Genomic DNA, 27,394 nt, shown 5'->3' with positions numbered 1-27,394 from the left:
AGCTTCTTAAAAACTTCTATAGAAGATATTATGGAATTAACCTACTTTTATCTATTTTTATGTAAATATATAAGTAATTATTGGTTTACATGTATATGTCCGTAATAATAATTTATAATATAATATATATAATATATTATAATTTATATATAATTATATAATATATAATATTATTATATATATTATATAATATAAAATATAAAATATATTATATAATATAATTATATATCATATAGATTATATAGGCTTGGTGTAGTCAAATCCAGAAAGATTGCAAAATGGATATTTTCTACCTACTATGCTTAGACTCTGAGCCAAATTTAATATAATATATTATCTTGAAAGTTGGTTGAAATATTTGCCACTAAAGTCTACTCTTATTTTTTATAGTGGATATTTTTTAATTATATTTGGCTAATGCCACCATGATATATTAATACATATCAAGAATAGATTAAGTCTAGTGATAGAATGAAGATGCTTCTTCTAAAGTTTGGATTGAATTGACATGTTTGTCCTTAAAGATGATTCTTTTATGAAGATGGAGCATGCTTCAATTTATTACATGTATTTGTGCTATTTTTATTATCTATATTTTTTTGTTATGTCCTTCTAAAAGATAGAATGAAAAAAGAAATTTATTAACTATCATTAATATTTTGATTATTCCTATTAAGTATCTATAAAAGGTTGGAATAATTATAACAGATGTTATTTTTTCTTCTAAGGTACTTTTTGATATAAATCTATTATATATAGTATTAATATTATAGCCTTGGATATCTTCCAATCTTTATATCATCATATTGAGTGGACTAATGGATGATTATCTTTTGGACTCTCATATAAATTTCTTTGTAGATTGTTTATATATTTGTGATATATTAGTGTTAATCCTATAGATAGTTCAACTTAAGGGCACTCATGATTCTTCTTTCTTTTTTTTTCAATTATTTTCATGGATTTTCTCATAATTATGTATTTGGAGATTGGATAGGATTGAATTTTATATTCAAATAAGTAACATTTATTGCACTATAAATATAATCTACTATGTTTTAGCAAATATTCTATCTCACCTTTGTTGACAAGTTGATGAAGAAGGATAGATTAAGATAGCTTCTTCACATCTTTTGTAAGAATATAAATTCATTGTCTTTACAGTCTAATGAAATAAATATCAATATTATCTATAAATAATACTTCAAAGAATGTCAAGAATATTTTCTTCAAGAAATCATGTATTCTTAAGAAAGGTGGTGACTTATAAATTTGTGCTCAAATACAAGTTCTCAAGCTAGATTTATTGAATAGTACATCTAAATTGAAATATAGTGTAAGTCATCAAATTAACTCATTAGTTGTTTTAGGACAAAAGAATGCATGTCGAATACCAAAATTAAAATTTTTAGATAAAGATATACTTAGAGTATGTTAAATGAAGGAAAATAGTATGAATAGAGAAGAAATGGAATCTTAATAAGTCTTAGAGGTAATTATTTTAGTTAATTTAAGATTTTTACTTATTGTTGAGTAGTAAGTATTAGTTATTAAGATCAATATCTATATTGATCTTTTATCTATATGTATTATTTATAAAAAAAATATATAAATATTAGTTAGTAGTTAGAAGAAGCATTAAAAAAATCTTCGTATCTTTTTAGTTATTTATATAGAAAGAAGGATTTATAGTAGATTTAAATTGATTTTATTATTATAAAAAATCATCAAGATAAGAAAGTATAGCTTTAAATTGATTTAGTATTATAGAAATATTATAGAAATTTTTAGAATTTATTTAGAATTTATTTTTAAAAAAAATTAAAATTTTAGATCAATTTCCATGACTTTGGTAAAAATAAGTTTTACCCTTCGGAAGCCATTATGAAGAAATGGAGCAAGATTTGAAGGCCACGACAAGTTGTTAGGCTAATTGGGTGTTTTTAAACACTATAGTGAAGTCAAAAATGCAAAATTATTGGTTTTACTAGTAGAAAGTAGGAGGACCATCAGCTAGTGTAGTCCTTATAAGAAGGGAAGTACACAAGTCCTATATGGGTTGTAGCACCTTGAAGGTAGTTAGGAAGATAAAACTATGACCTCGTAGCCTCTCTTAGAAATCCATATATACTACTTGTGAGCCTTGGTGAGGCTCAAATTCTTGATCTCTTAAATAAGTTATCATTGAGGTAAAAATTATTTATTTAACTTTTCATTTAGTTACTTGTTATTTTTCAAACATTCATAACTTATTAAAATTTACATGTTTCTTATACCATTGGAAAGATAAAAAAAAAAAAAAAAAAAAAAAAAAAATCAATTTCTAAAAAATATATTTTTTACTTTTATTTTTTATTATTTATTGGATAAAAATTAAATGGATAAATTATGACTAATTGTATAGTGTACAATTGCTTGATTGCACTTATTCCACTTGTTTTGTATTTTGCTTCTTTTGTTCTTGTTCTTGCTACTTCCACTTCATACTATCCATTACAAGCAATTCTTAATTAAGGATATCTTGTAATTGGATTAAAGAATAAATTTTACACTCACATATGATAAAAAATCACTAAAGGTTATTTCATTGTCATCCAATCTATATTTTTATTCCACCAATGTGTGAATTTGTCCCTCATCTTGAAAGAATTTAAACTTAAAATAATTATTAGAGTGGATTGTCAATTGGTAGAAGGATCTGTATAGAGAGGATCCAATCCATATTACTAATTTTTTAGCCTTTTTAGTATGTCCTCTGATGTATCTTAATAGCATGTATTTTAAAAAAATATTCATCTTTGTTTTGTATTCTTGAAATCTATCTAATTCTAAAGTTATCTTTAGTGGCTTTAGTTTAACAAAGATCTCTAGTATTTCTTTTGGTTCCACTACTATGTTAGGTTCTCTCAATACTTTTTTGATATGATAGTCTTTGTATGATGTCTAAAGGTTGCTCTTTTTCTAGATTTGGAACTAATCCATTTTACTTTTTTCTATTCTTTGGTACACTATATAATTGTTAATAATTTGGATAGTAAAAAGTGAAGTAACTAAGTAAGCCATATATTATTTTTTGATCAATGCTTTGACCTTATAAAATTTTGATTTAAAAAATATTAAACGAAATTATAGATATTTTCTCAATAATTATTCTCTTTAAAATCTATACTTCTATATTTGGCTTTATATTACTCAATATACCACAAGAGTTATATCCTTGTTATCTTAAGTAGGATCCTTTCTATGAATCCCACATAAGATTCAGTAATATTACGACCTATAAATAAAAGAGTTTGTATTCCTTGTATTGAAGTATATTGGAGAGGCATACAAAATTTGCTTTCATCTATCTTATCCAAAATTAGAAGAAAATTGAGAATGAGTTCCAAAATTATATATTTATTTGAGATTTAGTAATTTGATGTGCCACTTACTTGCATCAATTTTGCATGTTGTTCCTTCTCCAATAAAATCCCTCTTGTATCTCTATTATTTTTTATCCTTTTTCAACTTGATTTTTTAATGTTGGCTTGTGGTATACTATTCAATATTTTTCTAAATCTAATAGATTGATCTATTAATAGTATTTTTATATATATGAATCTTTCCTCTGAATCTCTCACTAAATTCACAATTGCATGAAGGGCAAGAAATTTGCCTTTTAGTTGTGCTCTAGCCTAACTAATTATTGTATTCTTGTCCATCTTAATTAAAACTACTCAAATTAAGTAAAAAATAATCAATTAGTGATGCATGTCACAAGACTAATGGTTATGTAAAAGAAAAATCACACAATTAATACGAATAATTTTAACTATCTATCTCTTTCAAAAATTGAATTTAAATGAAAAATATAGCTACAATTTTTATGGAGCCTCAACAAATCTTGCAAAGCTAAGTCAAGCAATTATCCTAACCATTGAGCAAGAATCATACCACTAGACCAAATACTCAAAGTTGTAATTTATTTTTGTTATTATTAAATTATATAATATTTTTAAAATTTTAATAATTAAAAATTTGAGAATAATAAAAAAATCCATGTATTATTTTGCATACAAGTAAAAGATTTCTTTATTCATAATAAATATAAGACTCTCAGATGTAAAGAAATCATTGCTTTATATCCATGTAGATAGAATAGTCCAAAGTAGACACATTAGATGATTGTATATTAGAAAATCAAACTTGCTTGTACTCTCTCTTTCTTGAGTCTAATACTTTTTTTTATCCTACATTGTTCTTATTCACCTCTTGAGTAATCCTCCTTGTATTAAATTAAAAGCCTTGGTAAGTCATAAGATGAATTTGGATAGAATTCAAAAATAGCTATTTAAACTTCATTGAAATTGGAAGAATGGTTGTTATGCATTCTAGCATCGTTGATATATATATATATATATAAAGATACGTCACCAGATCCATGTTTTTTTATGGAACCGTATCTACCATTAAATTATTCATTTTCTATGTTTTGAACCATTTCACTCCTATAAACAAAGAACAAGTATTAAAGCCACATCAAAGTGTCTCTTATTATGTGAATTTTGAAAGATTAATTCTACAATTATGTACTTTTTAGGCTTAAACATACATATCAATCCTTCCAAAATAGCACCAATTTTTAGAGAAGGTCATAAAAAAATTCATATTTTTTTATCCTTAAGCCAATTCTTGCTCAATTTACATGACATTTACTTCTTTTCCTCCTTTTCTTTGTGACCACTCAACTAATATTATTTCAACCAATACATATCATTTTAATGTTAAATTCATAAATCATTTTTTATTAAAAAAATAAAATAAGAATAATATTGATCATTCTAATCTTTTTAATATCATTTGTTTGTCTTATCCATTAAAGAGTTTTAATCTTAGTATTTTTGGATAATATTTTAGTTGTAATGGTATCTCAAAATATCCCATAATATTTTAAAATATCACTTGATACTTCAAAATCATCCACCTTGTAAGATAGATGATTTTGAAATCCAAATATCAAAAGAAAGTCTTGTAAAATATCAAAAATTGTCTCACTTATTTTAATTGGCTTTTTTTCTTTTATTCCATATCACATTGCTCTTTAACTTTTTTAAATCACCAAAACATCAAATGATACTTCAAAAATTTAAAGGGGGTAATAAAGTTTGAATGGTGATATTTTGAGAGGTGATATTTCAAATAATCCATGATATTTGGTTTTCCAAAAATCAAAAATTTATAATATTTAATTATCTATAAATCTTAATTTTGAATATTTTTATTATTATTATTATTATTATTATATATTAAATCAACTCTATCAACCATTAATTTGATCCACTCATCATAACCATCATTATACATCCATTCTTATTTTTACCACATGTTCTATGTTTCAATTCATCCATCCCTTGTTCTCAAAATCAATTTCTATCTCTTGTCTTGATCTTTCCAAATAACAAATAAGAATTTTTAGGGATTACAATATATTCAAAGAATTTCAAAAATAATTAACATCCTTTAAGAGGCTTTGTTAAAAATTGAAATAGTCTACAAATCTCTAATTCTTCTTACACATATTTCTTTAAATCAAGGATAATCCTTCTATATTCTCAATATAAGGATAATCTCTTTATTTCTATTTATAGTATATAAGTGAGCTCATATATGCCACCTCTTTGAATTAGTTAATTAAATTTTAAGTATTCTTATGTTCAATTATAGGAATTCAAAAAATCTCATTAAATTTTATAAGAAGAAAGTACATGAAAGGGTAGGAGAAGAGAATCACAAGAACTTTTTTCACATAGTTAGTATCATTTGAAAAGCACATCTTTTATCTATGCAAGATAAATTTTGTGTATAAAGAATTATTTATAGAAAAATTATTGGGCCAATGATTTGTGAAGTAATACTTGATAAGTATTAGCAACCACAAAGCTAAGAAAATTTGTATAAAATATGCAATTTGTTATACAAGTTGTGAATATGAAGCAATTAATTTTGATTTGAAAAGATATTTACATAAGGAGAAGAGAGGATTTGGGATCCAAAGATTGCTCCAATTTCTAACAAAGCGTCTTAGGAGACATTTATAATTTTTGTAACTCTTTAAATATATTACAATTTCTAACATTACTTATTTGTGATTTGAAGGGATTGGGAGGGGGGATGGAGGTTGAGAACAAGAAGAAGGGGTAGGAGCTAGGAACAAAAAGGAAGAATAGGGAATAGGAAAGAGGCACATGGAATGGAAATAAGAGACAGGGATTGGAGACAAGAACAAAGTATAAGGGAATTGGGATGAAGGATATGGGCTATGAATAGGAACAGGAATGGAGGACGAGGGGGTTTGAACAAGAAACAGGAGATGAAGGAGTTGGGACATGGAGAACAAAGAATGGAGGGATCTGGATAGGATGTATTGTTGGTTGTCATTAATGGGTCAAATTAATGGATGGTGGGGTCAATTTAACATTTTCCTTTATATATATATATATATATATATATCTCCTTTTTGTTCACTTACATACAAATTGATCATTCTTCTTATTTTATCTTATCAGACATTACCCAATTATTTTCTAAATGTTTCAAGACCTTGCCCACTGATGTTTTTTTAAAACAATAAAAAGAAAGCATATTGAATACTGTCAAGTTCAATGACATAATTGGGGAAGAAACAGGTGTTTAAATAAATTTTCAAGAGAGATGCACTCGACAGCAAGCGTTGAACCCACCTCTGTATGAACGTTTTCATTGCGCATGTTCATGAAAAGACTATTTTTTACAGGCACAAGAATAAAATGTACAAGAGAAACAATGTAACATGTTTATTTTTGAAGTATGTGGTGCAGGAAACGGGTGCGACAGGGCGATGGTGGTTATAAGCAGCACTGGCCAGGTGAGGCAAGGAGAACGGTCGCCGCTGGCGTCGTCTCCCACAACGCACATCTCTAGTCAATGCCGCGGGAGACGTAGCGAGTATTGCGCATTCAATGAACTGGACGAGAGAATATCGTGTCATTTCGATATGACACTGAAACTGGTCAACTTCTAACTGCCGCCTATGTGTCAAAGCCTTCCACAGAGTTGAAAAAGTGCTTGCCCTTGCTACAGCGCACTGCTATCTATGGCATGTACCGGCCTTGTGGCCACCAAAGTCAAGCGCGCCGAACCCGGAGCAGATAGCCAGTTGAGAATTCCTTCACCCTGTGCGCATCATCACTACGTCACTTGTGAATAGACCGCTATATATCATACTGCGGCACTCTAGAAGCAAACGATTCTGACTCTATGCCTCCATCGCAAGCTCACTGTAAGCGCTGATTATTACACAATCGCACGATTGCACTACTGTGCTGCGCGACGGTTAAAGTCCATCACATAGTCTGAGGATCTAGGCGCCGGCATTTGTGAACTACCGAACTGGGTGAGAATTTTGTCGTCTCGTCGTTGTTGGTTCCGGACTTGACAGTTGGAAGTGATCGTGTTCGAATTTCCCATCGCTCAACCAAAGGGTTGAAGAATATTGCCACAGGAGCTTAGCTTTGTGCGTGTTGGTTGGGTTAGTGGAGTCTTCAAAAGATTCGTCGGTAGTGGTTGCGGTCACGATTGCAGCAGACGACGTCAGTTACTGACGCCTTCAAAGAGGTTTTCGGTTCGTCGCATACCCATAGGAAGAATTTGGTGTTCCGCGGAGATTCAAGTGTGACGGACAGCGACAAGATGGACCAGGGATGTGAGGGTGATGGTGGCGCGTCGAAGATGAATTTATGGGAAGGTGGGAAAGCAAAGAGTTGCAATTAATGCAATTAATGCTTAAATGACAGTTATGATCAGGTTGGACTCGGGCGTCCTTGCAGTGGCTTACTTGTGCCGAACATTCAAAGATTCGGGACGAGAGTGGGTTTTCAATACGGAATTGTATAAATTAGCTCACTAGCAAGTAGAACCGCACCCATCACAATTATGCGAAGTTTCCTTCTCCTTCACTACAATGAGAGTCACAACTTCAAGGGGAGTGGTGGATGTAGAGGCACTAATTCGAGAGAAAGAGCAGTACTGCACAAAAAAATTGTGCATTTACGCCCAATTTTTGCCAGTTGAAGAATCACCAGTTGGTAGAGTCTTACACCACCAGGTTCATGTGGATGAACCCAAGATTCCATGAATTTTGTATAGATACTTGTTACATTAACATGAGAAAAATATGTAGTGGCTTAAAATTGGTCACCTACATTTTCCAATTAGTCAAAGTTATGATCGCATGAAATGCAACCAACGATGTTTCAAATTCTCTTGTACTTGAATTTCCAAGGTGCTGGAGACTTATGCACGGAAGGGTTTTCAAGTTCTCCCCTCAGGATTTCGCCACCGAGACTCATGTGTTCGAATCTTCGTTCGACATCCTCCCCATGCATCGCATTGTTCAGCTACCCAATTTGTGTTCAATGAAAGTTTAAAATCCATGCATCGACAATGTCAGCAATGCCAAAAGAACGGTGTGTAGGAATCGAATGAACACTTCACACAGTTTGCTGGTTTTGAGGACTAGTCTGAGACCTTCACACTGTAACATATTTAAGGTCGCAGCTGTCACTCATTAAATTCTCTACGTATGAATATAGTAATCTTCAACTATCAGTTTTGGGTTCCCCCTTCAGTAGAAATAACAATAAAATTATATCCTAAATTTTTGAAATCTAGCTGAAATTAGGTGTAAAGCGGCACCTACTCCCAAATCAACCTTTCAGTTTAATCTTACCTTGGTCAATGGGTACCTGAATGGAATGTAATTGGAAAAGTTGCTATGGACGGGGAAAAAGTTGGTCTGGAGGTTAAATTGGCAATAAATTTTCACAGATCACCACTGTTTCAATCTATTTTTTAGTCTGAAAGGAGACAGTTATTTGAACTGGACAAAAACATTCATCATTAAACAGAGTAGTATCATAGGTACGAGGGCCGCATAAGTTGAGTCTACCTAAAGCAGAGAACTCCAATTGTCAATCCTAGTACCCCTCTGCATTAGTCGTGGAATGTTGAGGTCGTACTGTTGCCACATGAGACTTTGGTCATTATTGGTTGTCTTGCGGTATTGACCTTCCAACACTGGCTTTTATTTTACAGTCCTTCGTCAAATGCTTGTTTCTTCTGATGGAAAGCGTGCATTTGATTGATGTGTCACCAAAACAAAACACATTGAAGCAATAGTAAAGAAATAGTCACTTCACTAGCACTACTTGACTCATATCACTCTTCTACGGTAAACCTCATTCTATTAGTGGTCAAGGGAAGTACAGATCTGAGAACATTCTCGCAGAAAAACTTGGGAGCAAACGCGGGATCATTAGCCACGAGTCGAACTAGGCTGCTATGAATCTCTGTCAAAAACAAGTTACTAAATTACTACATAGTTTGGCATACTTAAGCGAAAAACTGAAAATAAGTAATGCTACAGCTCAGTTTCCTAAAACAATTCAAGAATGTAATCTCGTGGCCACGCTATTGGCACGATTGAGAATGGTTGCTACTCCATCATTTACAGGTATCTCCAGATTAGAGTCGGTACTTCTAAAGTTATCGAGAACAGAAACAGGCTCGGGCACATCAACCAGGCGTTCCATTGATGCCAATTGGTCGTTGGGTGCTATCTGCAGTTCACAAACAGGAGGCCGTCAGTGACATCGACATAGTAACAGATTCAATAATATAGAAACGGTTACAAATTTTTAGTCGGTGATTGTTTCATGTTATTGACGGTTGAAGATGTTCTAATTGATTCCCACCTGACTGAAACCATCCGGCCAATTTATGACAACAGCATAGTTGCCCATAGGTCTACTGCTTTCTGGCTGGATATCTTTAGACACATCAGTATACCGTAGCTTTTGTTCTCCTGACCACTTGTTCTACAGTCAAAGAATAACAAAACTTTAGTATAAACGGAACAGTAATTTCAATCCCAAATCTCGCGATTCTGCTATGCTGTCAGCAGAAATTTAAAGCATATTACAACGTTGAATGTTTCATGAACTTCACCCTCAATAAAATGATCTTGTTATCGAATTCCCAACTATTCAAAAACAGGAACTCATAAAATGCTTTTGTCAGAACGATCATTTCGACGGACAGTGGCAGGATGTAGTAGAAACTCTTTAGTTGATCCAGGAGCCTTTACTCGTAGTGCATTTATAGCCTTGTTGTACGTCACCGCAGTCGATACTGCAGGTGAAACACACATCAACCTCCGAAATAAAACCTAATCAACTGATAAGCAAATCCTCAAACTCGAGTACATTTTATGAAGCCAAAATATTAATAAATACCATTCTGTCAGGATCCGACGGTGTTACATTGGCATCCAGAATTGCACGTAATCACTTGAGTTCAATCAAACGAATGTCTTCAGTATGCTCAGAAATTCTCACCTGGCCAATGCAACGGAATAAACAAAGATCAGTTACCTGCTTGACGAAGCTTGGCACATTGTTGCACCACACAGACCCCAATATCTGAAAAGGTGTTGGCAACTTGACCTTATGGGTCCACAACCACTTCTAGGTTCCCACTATCTCCGGCAGCAGAAAGCTGTAAATGTTGGGAGAAAAATACCATCAATGTCGCAGCACTCTAAAATAGAAAATCGCATATTCAGGAGCCATTTAATCTCGTGTGATGTCGACTCAAACCAAAACATGTGAAGCATAGACAACTCACGAAACAGGCAGAATTCGCTAGCATGAGTTACAGAGAATGTCAAAAAAAGAACTTCCTTCGAGTCCGAAGGGAAGTTCGAACAGGTGTGGAATGCCCAACTGTTGGACTACCTCGACATGCACATCTAAATTGTCAGCCCATAAACCAGATCCTTATTAACAGTTAGAGAATATTTCATGCACCTTTGCATTTTAAAATGAGAGTGCAGAGTTAACGGAACATAATCCTAATGGTTTCATTACATGAATAATCGGGTACGCACCCCTATGAATGACCATTTACACTGGAATTACGAGATGTCAATAAAGAATATCTGAGCGCCAGATCCTTTCCCGAATGAATAATTGCGCTTATCATCACCTTCAAAGAAACGCATATTCTCCACAACGGCAACACACGGCACCTGCAAAACACAGAAATTTGTTTAGTACGGACGCTCAGAGTTTAGGGTTTAGTCTCTTCTGCATCTGCTCTGATCAGAGTTTCAGTGAAAGTTGAAATATTAAGTAAATTTTAAAACAGGAATAAGAGTAGACCTTAAGTTTGGAAAATATGCGCACTCCCTTCGCAACGTCTATGAATGCCAGCTTCTGAGGTATTGTAACTATGATGGCTGCTGTCAGAGGCACCACCTGAGCCACGAGGGCATATCAAAAAGCATCAGAGCAAAGCACTTATAGAGAAGATCGGTTAATTTGATTGAAAATATGAATGCAATTGCTGCTCAATTCAAACCATAGCGCTGGTAGACTGCTAAGGAAAATCACCGCTCCTGTTCAAAATCCTTTCGCTGACAGCTTATAAGACACCCTTGCCGCAAGATAATTTAACGACAATCTGGCATAGAGTCAGCGGAATATCTCCCGTACCAGACGGCATGTCAATCACCAAATAGTCCAACCTGCAAACATTCGCTCCACAATTTCAAGAACTGCAAAAGAGTACATGATTCTTCAAAATTTAACTGCTACAGTAAGAAAGACTGTCACTAATTGAAGAAAGGAAGGGCCATGCGCACAGTTAGTACAGATTAGTTGCCATACCAATCCGTGGTAGAGAGAAATTGATTGATGACCCCAGCAAAGACAAGTAGCAAGACAAGTAGCAAGACAAGTAGCAAGTTCGTAAAGGTGTTCTAAGGGTAGGAAGCTATACTAATTTATTAAGTTTGAAAATCCCAAACCTATGATGTGGGGTTCAGCTACCTTGCAGCTTGATGCCGCCACAATGTTGAAGACTTTCTTAAATCCAACAAGAACATCGTCTGCAATAAGCGGTTCAGCAGGTTTTGCAGTTATTTTCACATCAACCCCATTAACCCATGGTATGGCTGATACTTTCTCCTTGCCTTGTTGCTCAAACTGTTGCACACGAATTCATCAGCTATAGCTATACGTATAAAATTGCATTTTCGCATCCTAGTCACTGTTAAGTAGCAACACATACCATGTCCTTCACTGGGCAAGCGGGTGTCGAAAGCTCCAGCTGAAAAGAGACCTGAAAGACAACAGAAGATTGTGAGTTCTACTTTCAACACTACCCCAACTGCATGAGTACGCATTGAGGAAGATGTGAGTACCTGGCCGGGATCTTCCTCAATGGCCAGTCCCTTGATAAAGCCACAAGTAAATATGTCCGAGCCAATATCAGGGTCAATAATTTGTGATTAAGGACCTTAATATTTGGATACGTAAGAACAGCCATTGAAACTCAGGTTTATCAAAGCAAGAGCGTCGAAAAATAAGTTCGTTCAGTTCTAACAGCGAATTAGTTACCCTAAATAAGATGTCATGCTAATCTCATCTAATTCACATATTCCATTGAACGCAGAGGCAATGTTGGACCCTATAGCTAATTCTGGGTTAACAAAAAATCTTGCACCCAGCATTAGCTATAGGGTCCAACATTTAACTTGAGCTTCGCCCTGTACTGTGCTTGCAGGAGATGTTTACTTGAAAGACCTAAACCTCATCTCATTAATGATGATACGTTCTATCAATCCAGGGTCTAATGTTGTTACATTTATGTAATCTGAAATAAAAAAATTTATTAGAAGCAAAGCAGCACATCATTTGAGAATTTTGAAACGAAGACAAGAAGAATACGCAAGAAGAAATTACAGAGTACAGCCCATCCTAAGACCAGGAATTGCAGTTATACTATATTGAATTGCAAAAAATAAATTCCAACACTTCTGAAATTGAATACAAATCTCTAAACGAATGCGACGAAAATCAGCTACTTTGCACCTCATACTAAATTTCCAAATTAATCTCAAACAAATGCGGCCTCCACTTCCTCGTCAACTGCTTCACGCCTTCAATCTCCAAATCCAAGAACCAAAATTGCCAAACTAAACTCAAGAAAACGTTCAATTCAAATATTTATTTTTTCCGAATAGAGGCCACACTGAAATATTACAAAACGATCAAATGACGGAACCAAGTGAAAAAGAGATAAAAGAAAAGAAATAAAAAAACAAAACAAAAGCAAATTGCACAAACCTGACCTCCGAACTGACTCATTGGAACCAAAACCGACCCAGGGCTGCCACCGCCCGAACCCTAATCGATGAGCTTCTAACCACAACCTCTTTGGACTTACATGTAGCTCCAATATCCTCCAAGGGAAGCCTCTGCAACTGCGCTGCTGCTAGCGACGTCGTCATCTCTCCCAAACCAAGCTCACCTCACACAGCTGATGAGCTCCAGCCTCAGAGTGATCCAAACACAAGCCACAATGTCCAGTTTTTTGCTAAACCCCACTTCTGTCATGAACCTTAAAATGCAGGCAAAGAGTTGAGAGCACAATTCAAGCATCCATGCCGTCACTAATCGACGATTCAGCAATGGTGTGCCTGTGTGCAATTGCCAGCGTATTGGACAACATAGACAAAGAACATGTGAAGATGAAGAGCAACGAAAACAAGTCGATGCCTAGCAAGCAAGCTCAATATTAGAGGTGATTGGTGTGAAAAAAAATGATTTGAACAATGTTGTGTCTATATCCAATCTTTGACCTATACAACTGACACAAAGAACACGTGCACAAGTTAACTAATATAGACAATGGAATAAATATTAGAAAACATGACATGGTGTTAGCAATGTAAATAATTGTATTTGTAGAGATATTTCTCAGTCTTTGAATTATCAAGAAATTGCACAAAAGACACAAGATGAATAAACAATACATTCACATTGGAAAGAAGAAGCAAGGAATACAATATAGTGAGAAAATATAGTAGACAAATGCAACAACTTTATCTTGAAAATCAGAATAAATGATGTGGAATGTTAAATGGATCCAAGTTTTTACTAATTTGATCCATCCATCATAACTATTATGATGAAAAAAAAAAAATAAAAAAAAAAAAAAAATCTACACTCATTTCTCTAGTATTAGATCTGAAACCAAAAAAAACCAACTACATTCATCATGATTCCCAAATATCTTCATTATGGGTAGGTTGATTTAATAAAAACTTTGGTCTATTTAACATTTTTCTAAATGATATGTTGAAAATATGGAAGTTTGATGATCATATTTTAGAATATTTCATTGGATGGAGAAACAAACTTCACCATTGTCAAGACTAAATTTAAGATTTGATATATATTTTCTTTGTCAAAAGATCAAGGTTCCATCTTTAAAAGATCTCTTTTTATTATTTGTATAGGTATTTGATGGTCAAGATAAAGAAAACAAGGAATGTAGAAGAATATTTGCTAGTATAATGTATCACATGCATTTACATCTCTTAATATAAAAATTGATAATATTCTCTTATAAGGTTGTAACTATATAATTTTTGTATATTTAAAAAACTTGGCCATTAAATGGATGTTCTTTTAGTTAAAAAAGATCAAAAGTAAGTTATATGTACCTTTACATGTATGTTGTTGATTTTACATATGGAGTAAGAATAATATATAATGCAAATTTGTTAGTTCAAACAATGTGGAAGCTTCAAGAATGTATGAAAAACCATCATATGTTTTTTTCTTCTTTTTCACAAAGATCATAAAATATTATGCAAAGCAAGAAAATAGAGAGGGTAGTAATGACATATGCATAAATCTTCATTTTGATAAAGATGCAAACAAGTATTATTACAAACATTCAACTTTAAACAAAGTTGATGTTATTGTTTTTAGCAATAGAACAAAAGTAGAAGAAATAAGAGATATAATTGTTTAATGGAGAAGGATTCTATTTCAATGAATTCATGAGAAATATCTTATATACTTGTCATTTTATTATGTCATTATTTTTCCATGCAAAGAATGTAAATGACATGACTAAATGAGACACATATATATATATATATATATATATATACATGAATGGTACTGAAAATGGAGGTAATAATAAAAAGATTATTCAAATCACTAAAGTAGAATTTTATTTGTATTAATTTTTTCTATAATATAACAAATATTCTACGATCTTTCAAGATAGAAAGTTATTACAAGGATTTATAATAGATACTTGAGCAACAATCAAATAGAATTAGATGAGATACTTGAATATGAATCAAGATAAGTTATGCACCAATATTTATCAAAGACAAGCATATGTTTTTAGAGATGCACAAAAATATAAATTTGTATTATAAAATCTAAAACAAAAGATAATTTTTTTTCAATTCATATTAAAAAGATAAAATATTTGTTTGAGATTTTTTAAGATTCTATGGCTAATATTTAATATTTTTAACATCTAGATATATTTAAAATTATAATTGCAAATCCATATTGTTTAGAAATTTCAAATAGACTTCTTCTAAGATAAAATACCAAAGATTGATCCAACTTGGTAAGAAGAGTATTTGAATTTAAGTCTTTTGAAATAATTGAGGATATTTTTGAACACCACATTATAGAGAATATTCTTATAAGAGTGCATTTTATTGAATTTCAAAAGAGATGACTTTGACACATGCACTTCTTATTTTCTTTTTCACCAAGATAGTAAAATAAGAGAAAAAATTTATATTAATAGGATTATTAATGCAAAGTTTTATGTTCAATGAGAAGATCTATTGTAATTTGTAAGAATTAGCTCTTGCATGATTTATAGTTCATGTAGACTTTAAAATATATAATCCATATTGAACTTGGTGCTTAAATTTGAATTATGAAAAATATTTACAAGAACATCTATAAATAACATGATTATACTAAAATACAAATAGAAAATGAAGAAGATGAGGTTAGCCAATGTATTGATATAAGCTATATCAAAGCTATGAAGACAATATAGTAATTTTTAAAATAAAAATATGTAAGAGCATTTTATATGAAATTTAATTACTATAGCATCTTTTTAAAATACATCAAGTAATTTTCTTTTTATCTTAATGATGATATAAATGAAGTCTTAATCCATGAAAAGTACCCAAAAAAAACTTTTTGATGGCATTTTTAAAATTTGTGAATCTATATAGATTTCACAATAATACACATATCAAGCATCTTTACTAAAAAAAAAATGTTTAGAAGAAGATTATAAATAAGTAGAAAATAAGACAATAAAGATTTGCAATCAAAAAGTTGTATTTTGTTGATCTTGCTTTAAGAGAAAGATTTTATCTTTGATTTCTTTTAATAATTGTACATAGATTTCAATCATTTGAAGATTTCTGGACTATAAATGGAGTAGACCAATTCACTTTTAAGAATGCATACTTAGAAATGGAACTATTAGAAGAAAGTAAAGAGTGGAATCAATCATTAAATAAATATTTAATAATAAAAATAAAAATAAATATTTAAAAAATATTTTTTGTTATTTTGCTCTAATATATATCAACATACATAGAAGAAATATGGAATAAGTTTAAATACTTGATGTGTATGGAGTTAAAAGAAGAAGAAAAGACTAAATATAAATAGAATAAAAATAAAAATAAAAGACTTGGTATAAAAAGAATTATCATAAAAAATAATAATGTACAAAAATAAAAAAATAAAGTAAAATAGAAATAAAAATAAGTAGTATATATAAAAAAAAGATGTTCAGCCACCCATGTGTTAATAACATATGGTCGTTAATCCACCTTAGGTAGTTAAGGTAGTTAAAAATATGTATATTTATTAAGATCAAGTAATAAAAAAAAATTATCATAAAAAATCTATAAATATTTATATTTATATTTTATATTTATCATTATAAAACTAAAATTAACATTCAATTATGTCCATTTTTCCACCTTTTTTTTTCATAAGAAAATCTTAAGTCTTAAATTATAAAATGATTCAAGAAAGAATTCATATAGACTTTTAGTTTTTTTTTACTTAAGATTAAAGAAGATTTAGAGCTAAGACCATAGAGTGAGTAAGCCAATGGATGGCTATAAGTTAAAGTTCATTAAGTGCAAGTTAAAGTTCTACCTTAAGCAAATTCTATTAATAGTCTACTTTCTCTTTGAAAAAGACTTACTTAGAAATAGTAGAATATTACAAGATATAAAGAACAAATTAAAGAACTAAGATAATTTAGATAGGTTTAAAGTTTAACTATAAAGAAGAATTCTTGATCTTGATAAAGTAATCAATCTTGGCAAAGTGATTGATCTTAATAGAATATTTGACCTCAATTCAGTAATTGATATTAAACATTGATCTAAATTTTATTATCAACCTTAACTTTAGATACTCACATCAACAAAGAATGATCATCAAAGAGTTATTATTAGCATAGAAATATCTCTTATGTAAAAACATAAAAGGCATGTCTTAAATTTCTTAAGGTGTGACAAGTAAAGTATTTGGTTGTATTTTTTGAAAAAAATATCAAAAAGTGAAAAAAAAATATAATTTAATAGCAATGAAGTTTCAAAGTAAAATTACTTTTTTATTTTTTATATATTGTCTCTTTTGAAATAAGAATACAAATTTTCAATGGTTGGCAAAGAACACGTTTCATATTTTAAATTTTGCTGGATTTTTATAAAGATTTGTTTATTTATAATATTGTAAAGAATGCAATGTATGTTGATGTTCTAAAAAAGTAACGTTTATCATCTAAGATGATATACTAATGCAAGATTTATAATATGCAAAAGTAATTGATGTAATCAGCTAAGATATAAATTATACCAAAAAATTATTTGAGTAAACTTTGGTAGTCTTTAGAAGAAAAAAAAATTACAAATTCTTCTTGTAATTATAAAAGACTTAAGAAACATCAATTAAAAATTATATATTGATAGTTATAAAAGACTTAAGAGCAAGATTTTACTTAAATAAATTTGAAAATCAAATTACAAAAGGGTAATCTGCAATCTTTAATATCAAATAAAAAATTTCTATAAAGAGGGGTAGTTGACTCTTTTTAAAGAAAAAAATCACTATTAGGGAACTAAAATAACAGATTGAAGGTAGATAGTCTACAACCTTCAAAACTTAATAATAGAAGTAGAATAGTCCACTCCCTTCTAAAAACAAGGCAAGAACAATGAATTAGAACTCATGTCAATTTATCAAAGGCATGAATTTCAAAAAACCAAAAACTTAATACATCCTTGTGTAACTCAAAAAGAAAAAATGTTCATTCAAAACTAATATAGTATCAAAATTGGAATGGCTATTACCAAAGACAAGAAGACTAAAAAGTCTTGAAAGAAGACTAAGGACTAGAAAGGCATTGACAAGAATGAAGAAGGCTTCATTCTTACCTCCACATATACTAGCTAACTAGAAGCTATGTGGCAAAGTTCTATGGGACCTTTAAGATGTGTCTAATTTATAAGATATGTATCTTAACTTATAAGACAAGTTTTCTATATGTGAGCCATATTATTAGCTTATACCACACCTTATCAATATGTATGACATGTAGTTAACTTGTTGGCCAAGTTTTTAACCTATTAATCTCCTATAGACACGTATAAAGGTGAAACCACGTCTATGAAGCATCTAGGTAATTATTAGAATAAATATCTAGATAATTATTAGAATAAATATGTATGTCCATGACAATGACTTGAATTTGAGGTGGGCTTTGACAATGAATAATATTATTAAAGGCTTTAGCACTACCTAAATCTTATTACTAGATAAAATGATAATAGACAAGTACTTCAGTACAAGCAAAATATATAGGCAATTTATTGAACAAGTTAAATAAGGTGAAAACTTTGCAGTTGGAGAAGTTAGAAATTTTTCATAGCATGAAGTGAGAGTAGACTAGACATGGGATCAAATAGTAAAGATTTACTTACTATGCTAGCTAACAACATTGCAACCAACTTAAAGTTGACTCCCAATTCTACTACAAAATATATTTTCATCAATACAAATTTGTCTAATTAGGAATTGGTGAAAGATGTTGGCAAATTAGACCTCTAATTCACCAACTTGGAATCTATAATTCACTTTCCAACTTTGCCTACCATAACAAAAAGGCTAAACTCAAAGAAATGCAATACGGATTCTATTGTAGATATTTCTAAATCACTAATACTAACTTCTTAGGAATATATGAGCATTATGCTACAAATTCAACAACAAAATTTTGAATGGATAAGAAAAAAAGAACACAAATTAAACAAGAAGAAGCAAAATAGAAAAAATAAAAGGAGTTGGACAAAAGGTGAATACAAAAAGAAGCTTATTAGCATAAAGTAGCAAAAGAATGTGCTTGCAAGGCATACGAGCGAGAGGTCATGTTTAATGAGGCCATGCACTTAAAGGTACTATTGCAAGCTTTGCAAATAGAGGCTCATGTTTTATAGACTACAAAGGGGATTGAAGTAAGGGATACAGCTCTAAAGTGCCTCAATTCTAGTAAGGAGTGCAAAGGAGGAAAAAACTTTCAAACTCCCTTTCAAGATGCACCCTTGCCATATACTAATTTACAAATTGTATTATACTATTTGTAACTCATGTAAAGTACACAATTTATATTTTGTACTATGTTTCAATTTTTTGTTGCCTCTTTACATGCATAGACTATACAATAAAATATTGGAAAGAGAAAGCTTAAAGAAGCCATTGGAAGATGAATGAACTAGGGTTTGGAGATGAGTAAGAATAAGTGATTGTTGTTGCAAAAATCTCACAATGAACTAATTGATTATTTACAACCAAATATTTGAATTAAAGTTGCTTCATTTATGTATTATCATCCTTAAGTAGCACAATATGAGGTGTGATTGAAAGCATATTTAGGTACAACAATTATCATTTATAGGAATCAAGTATTTTCAATTTTGCAATCAACCATTGATTAGAATTAGGATAACCTATATAATGAATATAGGATGAACATAACATTCACTTCCAAAATTCTTGGTAATTTTTTTTTCGGGGAAAAAAGAAAAAAAAGAAAAAAAAGAAAAAAAAAGTGAAAAAATATGAAATCCTTTTGAAATCCGATTTTCTACATAGGATTTTTTTATTTATTTTTTTATTTTTTTTTTTTCTCGTCATACTACCACTGCAGATATGATAAATTGCTTAACTGGGCGTTAATGGGTCATCTACCTTGTACCATACGTGTTTCACGCCAACACCCACACTTTTACTCATTCTAAACGTCCTGAGATAGACTTGGCGAACAACTCTGCCTCCAGCAGCCCGCAAGCTTGAGGCGAGAGCAGAGTATGCAATGGAAGATCAAGTGATTGACTCCGAACAATGATAACTTGCACGAGGGTTGCGCTACTAGTGCTGGAAATCTTGACGAGTTGCATGATGGACTGTTCGTAGCAAATTGGCAATATCTCCACTAACATTATCTGTTAGTTCTGGTCAGAATTCTGGCTTAAGGCAGATAAGAGAAAGTAAACAAACCAAATTGAGTCGTGAGTCTCCAGCAAAAGATCGAACATTTCCAAACAAAATTTGTGATTATTCTCTGTATACTCAGAAGGTACATTTACATATATTAAGGCATAAATTGAGAGCAAAATGTACGACTGATCATCCCTGTACAGTAATATTCCGGAGAAACAATTAGAGTAATAAGAGCAGCTTGGATAACGCTCTTTCTATACTCTTAAAATAAGAGAAAAGAATTGAAACTAACGCTATTTACTTATAGCCTTAGGTCGACTTTAGCATGAAGACACGTCTTCTACTTTCCATTCGTCTCTAATGAATAAGAATATTGCAGTAGATATCCTAATAACATTTTCAGTGAAGCCTCTGTGTTGAGATGCATATATACTGAGTATGACCTAAAATCATGCTGCTCTCCCACGTACACCTCAATTATGCCGAATTTACACTTAATACAAAGCTTTTCTTCACCAGCTTGGGATGATCAAGTGTCGACAAAAGATCTACCTCAACTGAAATCAATCCAGCCCTAAAAATCAGTTCTATTACCTGCTACACCTGCAACGTGAAGACAAATCTAGTAGAGGCGTATCCTCCTCGAAATTGGTTGCCTGCATATTGGACAATTCGTTAAAGCCTGGGCACAATACTGACACGTTTGATGGCCACAATTAAATGCCGTATCTTTCTTGTCTAAAAGACAAACAGGGCACTCTGCATCCCTTTCACCAGAGTTTCCAGAGGTAGAATGAAAGTAGGTTGGAGGAGCAGGAGCAGAAGAAGAGGACGATGGATACCCAGCAGGAGCAGAAGGATATCTAGGGGGAGCAGAAGGGGGTGGAGGATATCCAGGTGGAGCAGGAGGATGTCCAGAGGGAGCAGAAGGAGGTGGAGGATATCCAGGAGGAGCAGGAGGAGGAGGATACACAGCAGAATCAAAAGAGGGTGGATAACCACCGTATTGAGAATAAGCACTCAGTGCGGGCTGTGAATAATACTCGCTGTAAATGGACGATGGAGCTTGAGGGTTATTAGAACGCCCATACTTTTGGCTGTCCATGTGCGTGAACGACGGAGTTTGGGGAGATCCAGGACTCGGACCATAACCTAGGCCGTCCATTTGCAAAACCCTTGGTGGCGGGGGACGAGGTCTAACCCCGGGAGACTGACCTCTTCTGGTGCCCAAGATTCCAAGCTTCACGGTTGCCTTGTACTGTAAAGGAATCTCCATAAGTGCCCCCAATGCGAATTTCGCCTCCTTTTCCTGCGGCAATAGCCTGCTCTGCATAATTTCAGTGAAGTTGATGAACTGGAAATTATCGAAGGTGCGCTCTGGTAAATTGTCATCAAACTCTTTCATCATGCTGAAGGGCCCATCGCCAACACCCACAAGGACGATGGACAAGGGGTAATAGCTTGCATTAACGATAGCGTCAACTGTCGCCCGCTCCTGAGGGCCTTCTATTTGTCCATCTACAATATCACAAAAGTCCACCATTCAATGTGAGCGCATATAGCAAGATCAAGGCAATTGAAAATCACTTCATTCTCCTTTTTCCAAGGATATAAGTCAACAAAGACTCTAATAGTAACCCAAAAGGGTTCACGATTCAAAGGTAAACCTACGTCGCAAAATTCAAAATCCAACGAAGACCCATGCACGCAATAGGTCATGACCTATTCAAGTGAGAAACAGAAAAAGAAAAAGAAAAAAATGACCATCGCAAAACACTGAAAAGTGCGGACTTGCCAAAAGGGCTGAAATTTGTACGAAGAGGTTCGGATTTAGATGATATTCAAGACCTGAGAGATAGAATGGAGCAGTAATATAGTAGGAAGAGTAGCAAACAGACCTGCGATGATGAAGAGAACATGGTATTGCCCGCCACTTTCTTCAACAATGTCAACTGCGGCGTTGATAATGGGAGCAAACGAAGTGGGTCCAGCGAGCCGAACGTGCGGCAAAATGGCCCTGTAGCGAGCGAGAGCCTCCTCCATGCCATCGCAAGGGCGGTTTTCGGAATAAAAGCTGAAAACCTGCTTGTCGTGAGTGGTGGAATCACCGAATCCAAAGCAAGGAATGAGGTTATCATCGTCGAATGGAGACAGCGTCGTTCCGATGATGGTGAGTGCTTTCTCGTAAGGGTTCTGCTCTTGTCCGATGGCGTGCAAACTCCGCCCACCAAATGAAACCCTCCCCGTCCACTCATTACTCTTCGTGAAATCTATACCGACTATCAAATTAGACGATTCCAACCCGTTGTCTTTCAAGGCGCGCTGAACCTCCTCTAAGGACCTATAATTATCATTGATCATAGAGTACCGCGGGTTCATGGAGTAGCTACGGTCGGGAATCATAGAGTGTCGCGGCCCAGTAGGCCATGTCGACGGAGCAGGAGGGGCATAATCCCTCGATCGCTCGTGCCTGCTCGAGGAAGACGAGCCGCTATTGCCCATAACAATCACGGCACTCAGAATTCTTCTTTTCTTAGAAACCAAAACCCTTCCACTTTGAATAGATAACGCTCAAATTCCTTCCTTAAGACCAAACCTGAACTGAATCACTATTACGCGATCACAAGAGAAAAACCCAAGTCTGAATCTGTCTAACGTTACCAACAGTCTCTCTTCTACGTCAAGTAACCTTACAGGTGGCTTCCGAGGGACAACCCCAGCAATCGTTAACAGCCTTGCAGACTTCGCACTTTAACGCCTCATTGTCACGAGGAGAAACCCAGAAACTTCAAAAACATTACTCGATGTCATCAATCCAGACTATATGCTTGGCGGATCGGGAGGAGGCAGCATCCGAAACATCTGTTAGGTTGGATTGGGACCCACGGACGCATTAGTCGCTACATCGCGTTCCGCGGTGCTTCAATGGAAGCGTGAGGAACAGGTCTGGACCTCGGATGGGGCTCCACCACATTCTAGAAACAGTGAAGAAGCCAGAATCAAGCTCACCCTCGAAGAATTGTGTCGTAAGGACCTCCCAACTCAATCGACTGGCTCCGCCATCGTGAGCCGTCAGATCACAGCTGCCGCTCAGATTCAATCTCAACCGCCGATCGGATTTCTGGAAACGTGGGGAAACCAGGGGGGGGCGAGCAGGTTGGGAACTCAAAACTCATTCCTAGTTGGGCCCGCACTTATCCATATTCTACCCCTGATTGGGCCCATACTTAGGCCCAAACTGATCCACATTCACATGGGTGCTGAAGTTTGTTCAGGGCCTGCCTCTCAATCCCAATTTTCAACCATCAGTCTTGCTTCAAAAGAGTATTTTTTTGTTGTCACACACAACAGTGGACATGTTACTTTTTTTTTTTGGGAGGAATTTTTGCAACTCAAAAAATCTTCTCATTATTTTTTTTCATACACAGATATTTTATAAACAAGGATATATCATTGATTATTTTCTTTGTAAAAGATATAAAATATAGATTGGTTATATTTTAGTTTATTTCATATTTTTAATGAATATTTAATTTACACATTATTTATTGAAAATATTGTAAAATTTTATTATCATATTTGAATATAAAAAATCAAGAAAAATCATTTAATTAATTTTCTCTTTAAAATATTATTTTGGTATAAGATATTATATAGATTTATTTATTTTTAAATTATTTTTCAAATCATAAAACATTTTCTACAAGCATTATATATCTAAGTATTTTTATAATTAAAATAAAAGCAATAACCAGAATAGTGTGATTATAAAAACTATTAATAAAATGAGACTTTATTGTATATAATAATAAATACCACATATGAAATATTATCAAATCAAATCAAATATTTATATGAAGTGCCAAATTTTGCATCTATGTTCTTAATAAAAATCTAAATCTTTGAAGAACAATTCTACATCTTTGTCAACATTGCATCCTTCTTTATATAGTGTAATACTATTATTTTCTTTTATAATTATATATAGGTAATATTTGCACTCAATTTTGATGAATCCAATAAAGAATATGTTTAGATTATTACATTCTAGATATGTTTGTATAGAACCAACACAAAAATATATAATGCTTTACTTAAATTCTACAAATATTTTTATTTTTTCAATACAAATAATCTTCTAGAATGGCTCTTATTAAAGCCTTATACTATATATTATTTTTATTAGTTACTATTATATTTGGCCAAAATATATGCATGTTTTGAAACATGGCGCTTATTATGAAATATATACTATTTGTTATTAATGACTATCTATATTGGCAGTATAAAGCATCAAAAAAATTGGCATCTCAATTCCATAACATTGAAGTATATTTCAACATACAATAGTGTATTTTACAAGTTGGTTTTGAACGTCAATTCTATGATCCATATCAAATTTGATATTATATCCTTTATTCTTTCAAGAGTGTCTTTTTTGTATCACTAATACAAATGGTTAATTCTCTACTATCAAATTTTCTAGATCATAAGCTTAGTAAAAAAGTACTTTTGCTCTGCTTTGAGCTATTGATAACAACTCCTTTCAAATTTTTAGTTTTTATTCCATTACTATATCTAATTTTATACTTTGTATTTAAAATATATTTATTGAATAATTAATTAAGATTTTAGTAGCTATAAATCTTTGTGGATTAGCTAGTATTTATATTAAGAGAGAAAAAGCAACTATTGCAATGACTTTATATTGCTAATGCCCAACAAGATACAAGATATCAAACTGCATAGCAAATCGGAAATATATGGAGATGAAGTTGATTATATGGTTGCATTTAAAGAAAGAGGTCACCTCTAAATACCTTAGAAAAGAACAAAGAAAGTGTGAGTTGCAAAATTGACTAACATATATATTTAGTACAAAAAATATACTTATTGTACTTTAAATCATAGGTTTTGTGAGTTAATAGTAGAATGCTTAGACAAATAGAAAAAATAGACTACTAATATTAGAGATGCAATCTAAGATAGAATTTCTTAAGATAAAATATAAAAATAAATATAATTTTCTTTCAAGTTATTTAATATTAGAAGATGGTCTAAAAATAGTAATTATTATTGATTTTGAATTAAATAGAAATCTAAAGAAGAATCATTGATCAAACCTATTTATAAAAAAATCCTATTTATTAGTAGTCCTTAAAAAAATAGAAACAACATCAAAAGAATAGAAAAAAGAATTAAAAAAATAAAAATAATAGATGAATAAAAGATCTAAAAATATCTATATATATATTAAAAAAAAAAAAAAAAAATGAGCTCCCCTTGAACTCTAGATGAATTATCTTAGATAGGAATTTGGATTTCCCCAAATCCATTTCTCTCTTCTTGTTATTTTTTTCTACTATATTATTAAAAGGCTCAAATATAGACAAAGTTGTAAGTAGTGTTCTTTTCATAGTCTGGTATACAAATATACAAGAAAGTTATATTTTATTATTTTTCTTATTATTGTTATTATGTTTTTTCTTGGATATACTAGTGTGTATGAAAGTGCTAATTCTAAAGGTATCATATAGTATGGCAATGCCTTCAAGTTAGCTATTGTAGTAATAGAAACATTAATTAAAGAGAAACAATAGAGAGAGTAAGAAAAAGAACCTTGTCTTGAATATGTTCTTAATTAGTCTGAATTTGTATATAAAGGGTGGTTTCTATTGATTTTAAGTACTTTGACTATTGGATCTTCTCATGAATTAGGCAACATTGGATATTATAGAATTGATAGAAGATTATTGTATTTATAATAGGAGTTGAGTTTTCCTGATGTTGATATTGTGCATAATCAAAGCAATGGAAGAAGTGTGTGTAGATGATTCTAAAAAAGTAGATAAATTGAGATTATTCATAGTGATGCACCAATCTGTAGCTCAAATATTTCAAAAATTATTTAACTTGCGATGGTTCATAAGATTACATTTCAAACTTTGCAATATAAAGTCGATGAATATGTCAAGTAGTTGAGAATTGGCTTGAATTATTTATGATTATTTTTCTTTTCAATTGATACCAACATCTTCTAGGCAACGCCGTTGCTTGTTTTTGAATGGAAGACAATCTACAAGGATGATCTAAGCAAAGTCAAAATAGAAGGATGATAATATATGCTACCAAAAGATATATATGATACATCACAATTCAGGTATCATGGTTGTAACATTCTACTAAATGACAAATAAAGCTTAAAAATTATACATGCCAATTTAGAATTTGGATCCATAAAGACATGAGTGGACAAATAGGTATGAACTAAAATATACTTGTATTAATTGGAAGTTTATTCTAGTTCACAACGAGTGACTTAACTATCTAATTTTTATAAATTATAGTTTTTATTTAAATCCTAATTTTTATTCACTTCTTCTTCTAATTAAAACATCTAATTAATCAAGCTTAACTTCTATTATTAATTTATATTTATGATAATAAATCATTTACAAAATACAGATTTAAAGAATATTTTTTAAAAAATCATTTTTTTATTATATTATATTATGTTATATTTTTATATAATATTTTTATTTAATTAAAATTTATCTATTAATAAAAAATCATCTAAATATAAGTTATCATCTTTAAATAATCTTTTCATCTATATTTAATTTTATCTTTATTTAAAAACTCTATTTTTTAATTAATTCTCATCCAATATAAAAATTCATTTAAATTAATCTAATTCATTCATAACCTAAGCTTATCTCCATGTACTATGGTTCATCCAATCATATTTTCATGGAACTTTATTATAGCTCTTCTTCTTGTGTACTAAAGCTCATTGAAAAGCTAACAATAAGATTTAGCTTTCTTCAAAATTTCAATATGTAAAGATGATAATTCAATAAGTGGTCTTAAAAACCTTAAACCAGTCTTAAAACTTACCTCTCTAAAATTATAGCAACCTCTTTCCTTACAAAATCCTACCCAAGCAA

At 31.8% G+C, this 27,394-nt stretch overlaps 2 protein-coding genes across 2 annotated transcripts; both read right to left on the bottom strand.

Moving 5' to 3' along the window:
• Positions 1-9,243: 9,243 nt before the first annotated feature.
• LOC112285310 (fe-S cluster assembly factor HCF101, chloroplastic) lies at positions 9,244-20,446 on the bottom strand. Its single transcript, XM_073535665.2, is given in 14 exon segments — positions 9,244-9,638; positions 9,774-9,890; positions 10,079-10,209; positions 10,452-10,585; positions 10,771-10,816; positions 11,020-11,107; positions 11,241-11,356; positions 11,606-11,635; positions 11,888-12,065; positions 12,151-12,201; positions 12,284-12,313; positions 13,209-13,251; positions 13,393-13,561; positions 20,248-20,446. Coding segments are annotated over 14 exon segments (1,506 nt in total). The 3' UTR covers positions 9,244-9,464.
• Positions 20,447-20,522: 76 nt separating this feature from the next.
• LOC112286011 (E3 ubiquitin-protein ligase RGLG3) lies at positions 20,523-23,436 on the bottom strand. Its single transcript, XM_024527498.3, has 2 exons — positions 22,346-23,436; positions 20,523-21,965 (listed from the first exon to the last, which is right to left on the bottom strand). Exons 1-2 carry the CDS (start codon positions 22,947-22,949, stop codon positions 21,070-21,072), a joined length of 1,500 nt encoding a protein of 499 aa, XP_024383266.1. The 5' UTR covers positions 22,950-23,436; the 3' UTR covers positions 20,523-21,069.
• Positions 23,437-27,394: the final 3,958 nt, after the last annotated feature.

Source organism: Physcomitrium patens, chromosome 8 (assembly GCF_059467195.1).
Source record: "Physcomitrium patens ecotype Gransden chromosome 8, ASM5946719v1, whole genome shotgun sequence".
NCBI lineage: Eukaryota > Viridiplantae > Streptophyta > Bryopsida > Funariales > Funariaceae > Physcomitrium > Physcomitrium patens.
The sequence above is the reverse complement of the archived record's forward strand: the minus strand, read 5'-3'. Positions and strand labels throughout refer to the sequence as shown.

What these genes read in the sequence shown, in the direction of transcription:
- LOC112286011 (XM_024527498.3), bottom strand. Translation starts at nt 22,949, where the DNA reads ATGGGCAATAGCGGCTCGTCTTCCTCGAGCAGGCACGAGCGATCGAGG. An exon ending in TGTTCTCTTCATCATCGCAG is followed by an intron (nt 21,966 to 22,345) that starts GTCTGTTTGCTA and finishes GTGATATTGTAG; the next exon opens with ATGGACAAATAGAAGGCCCT.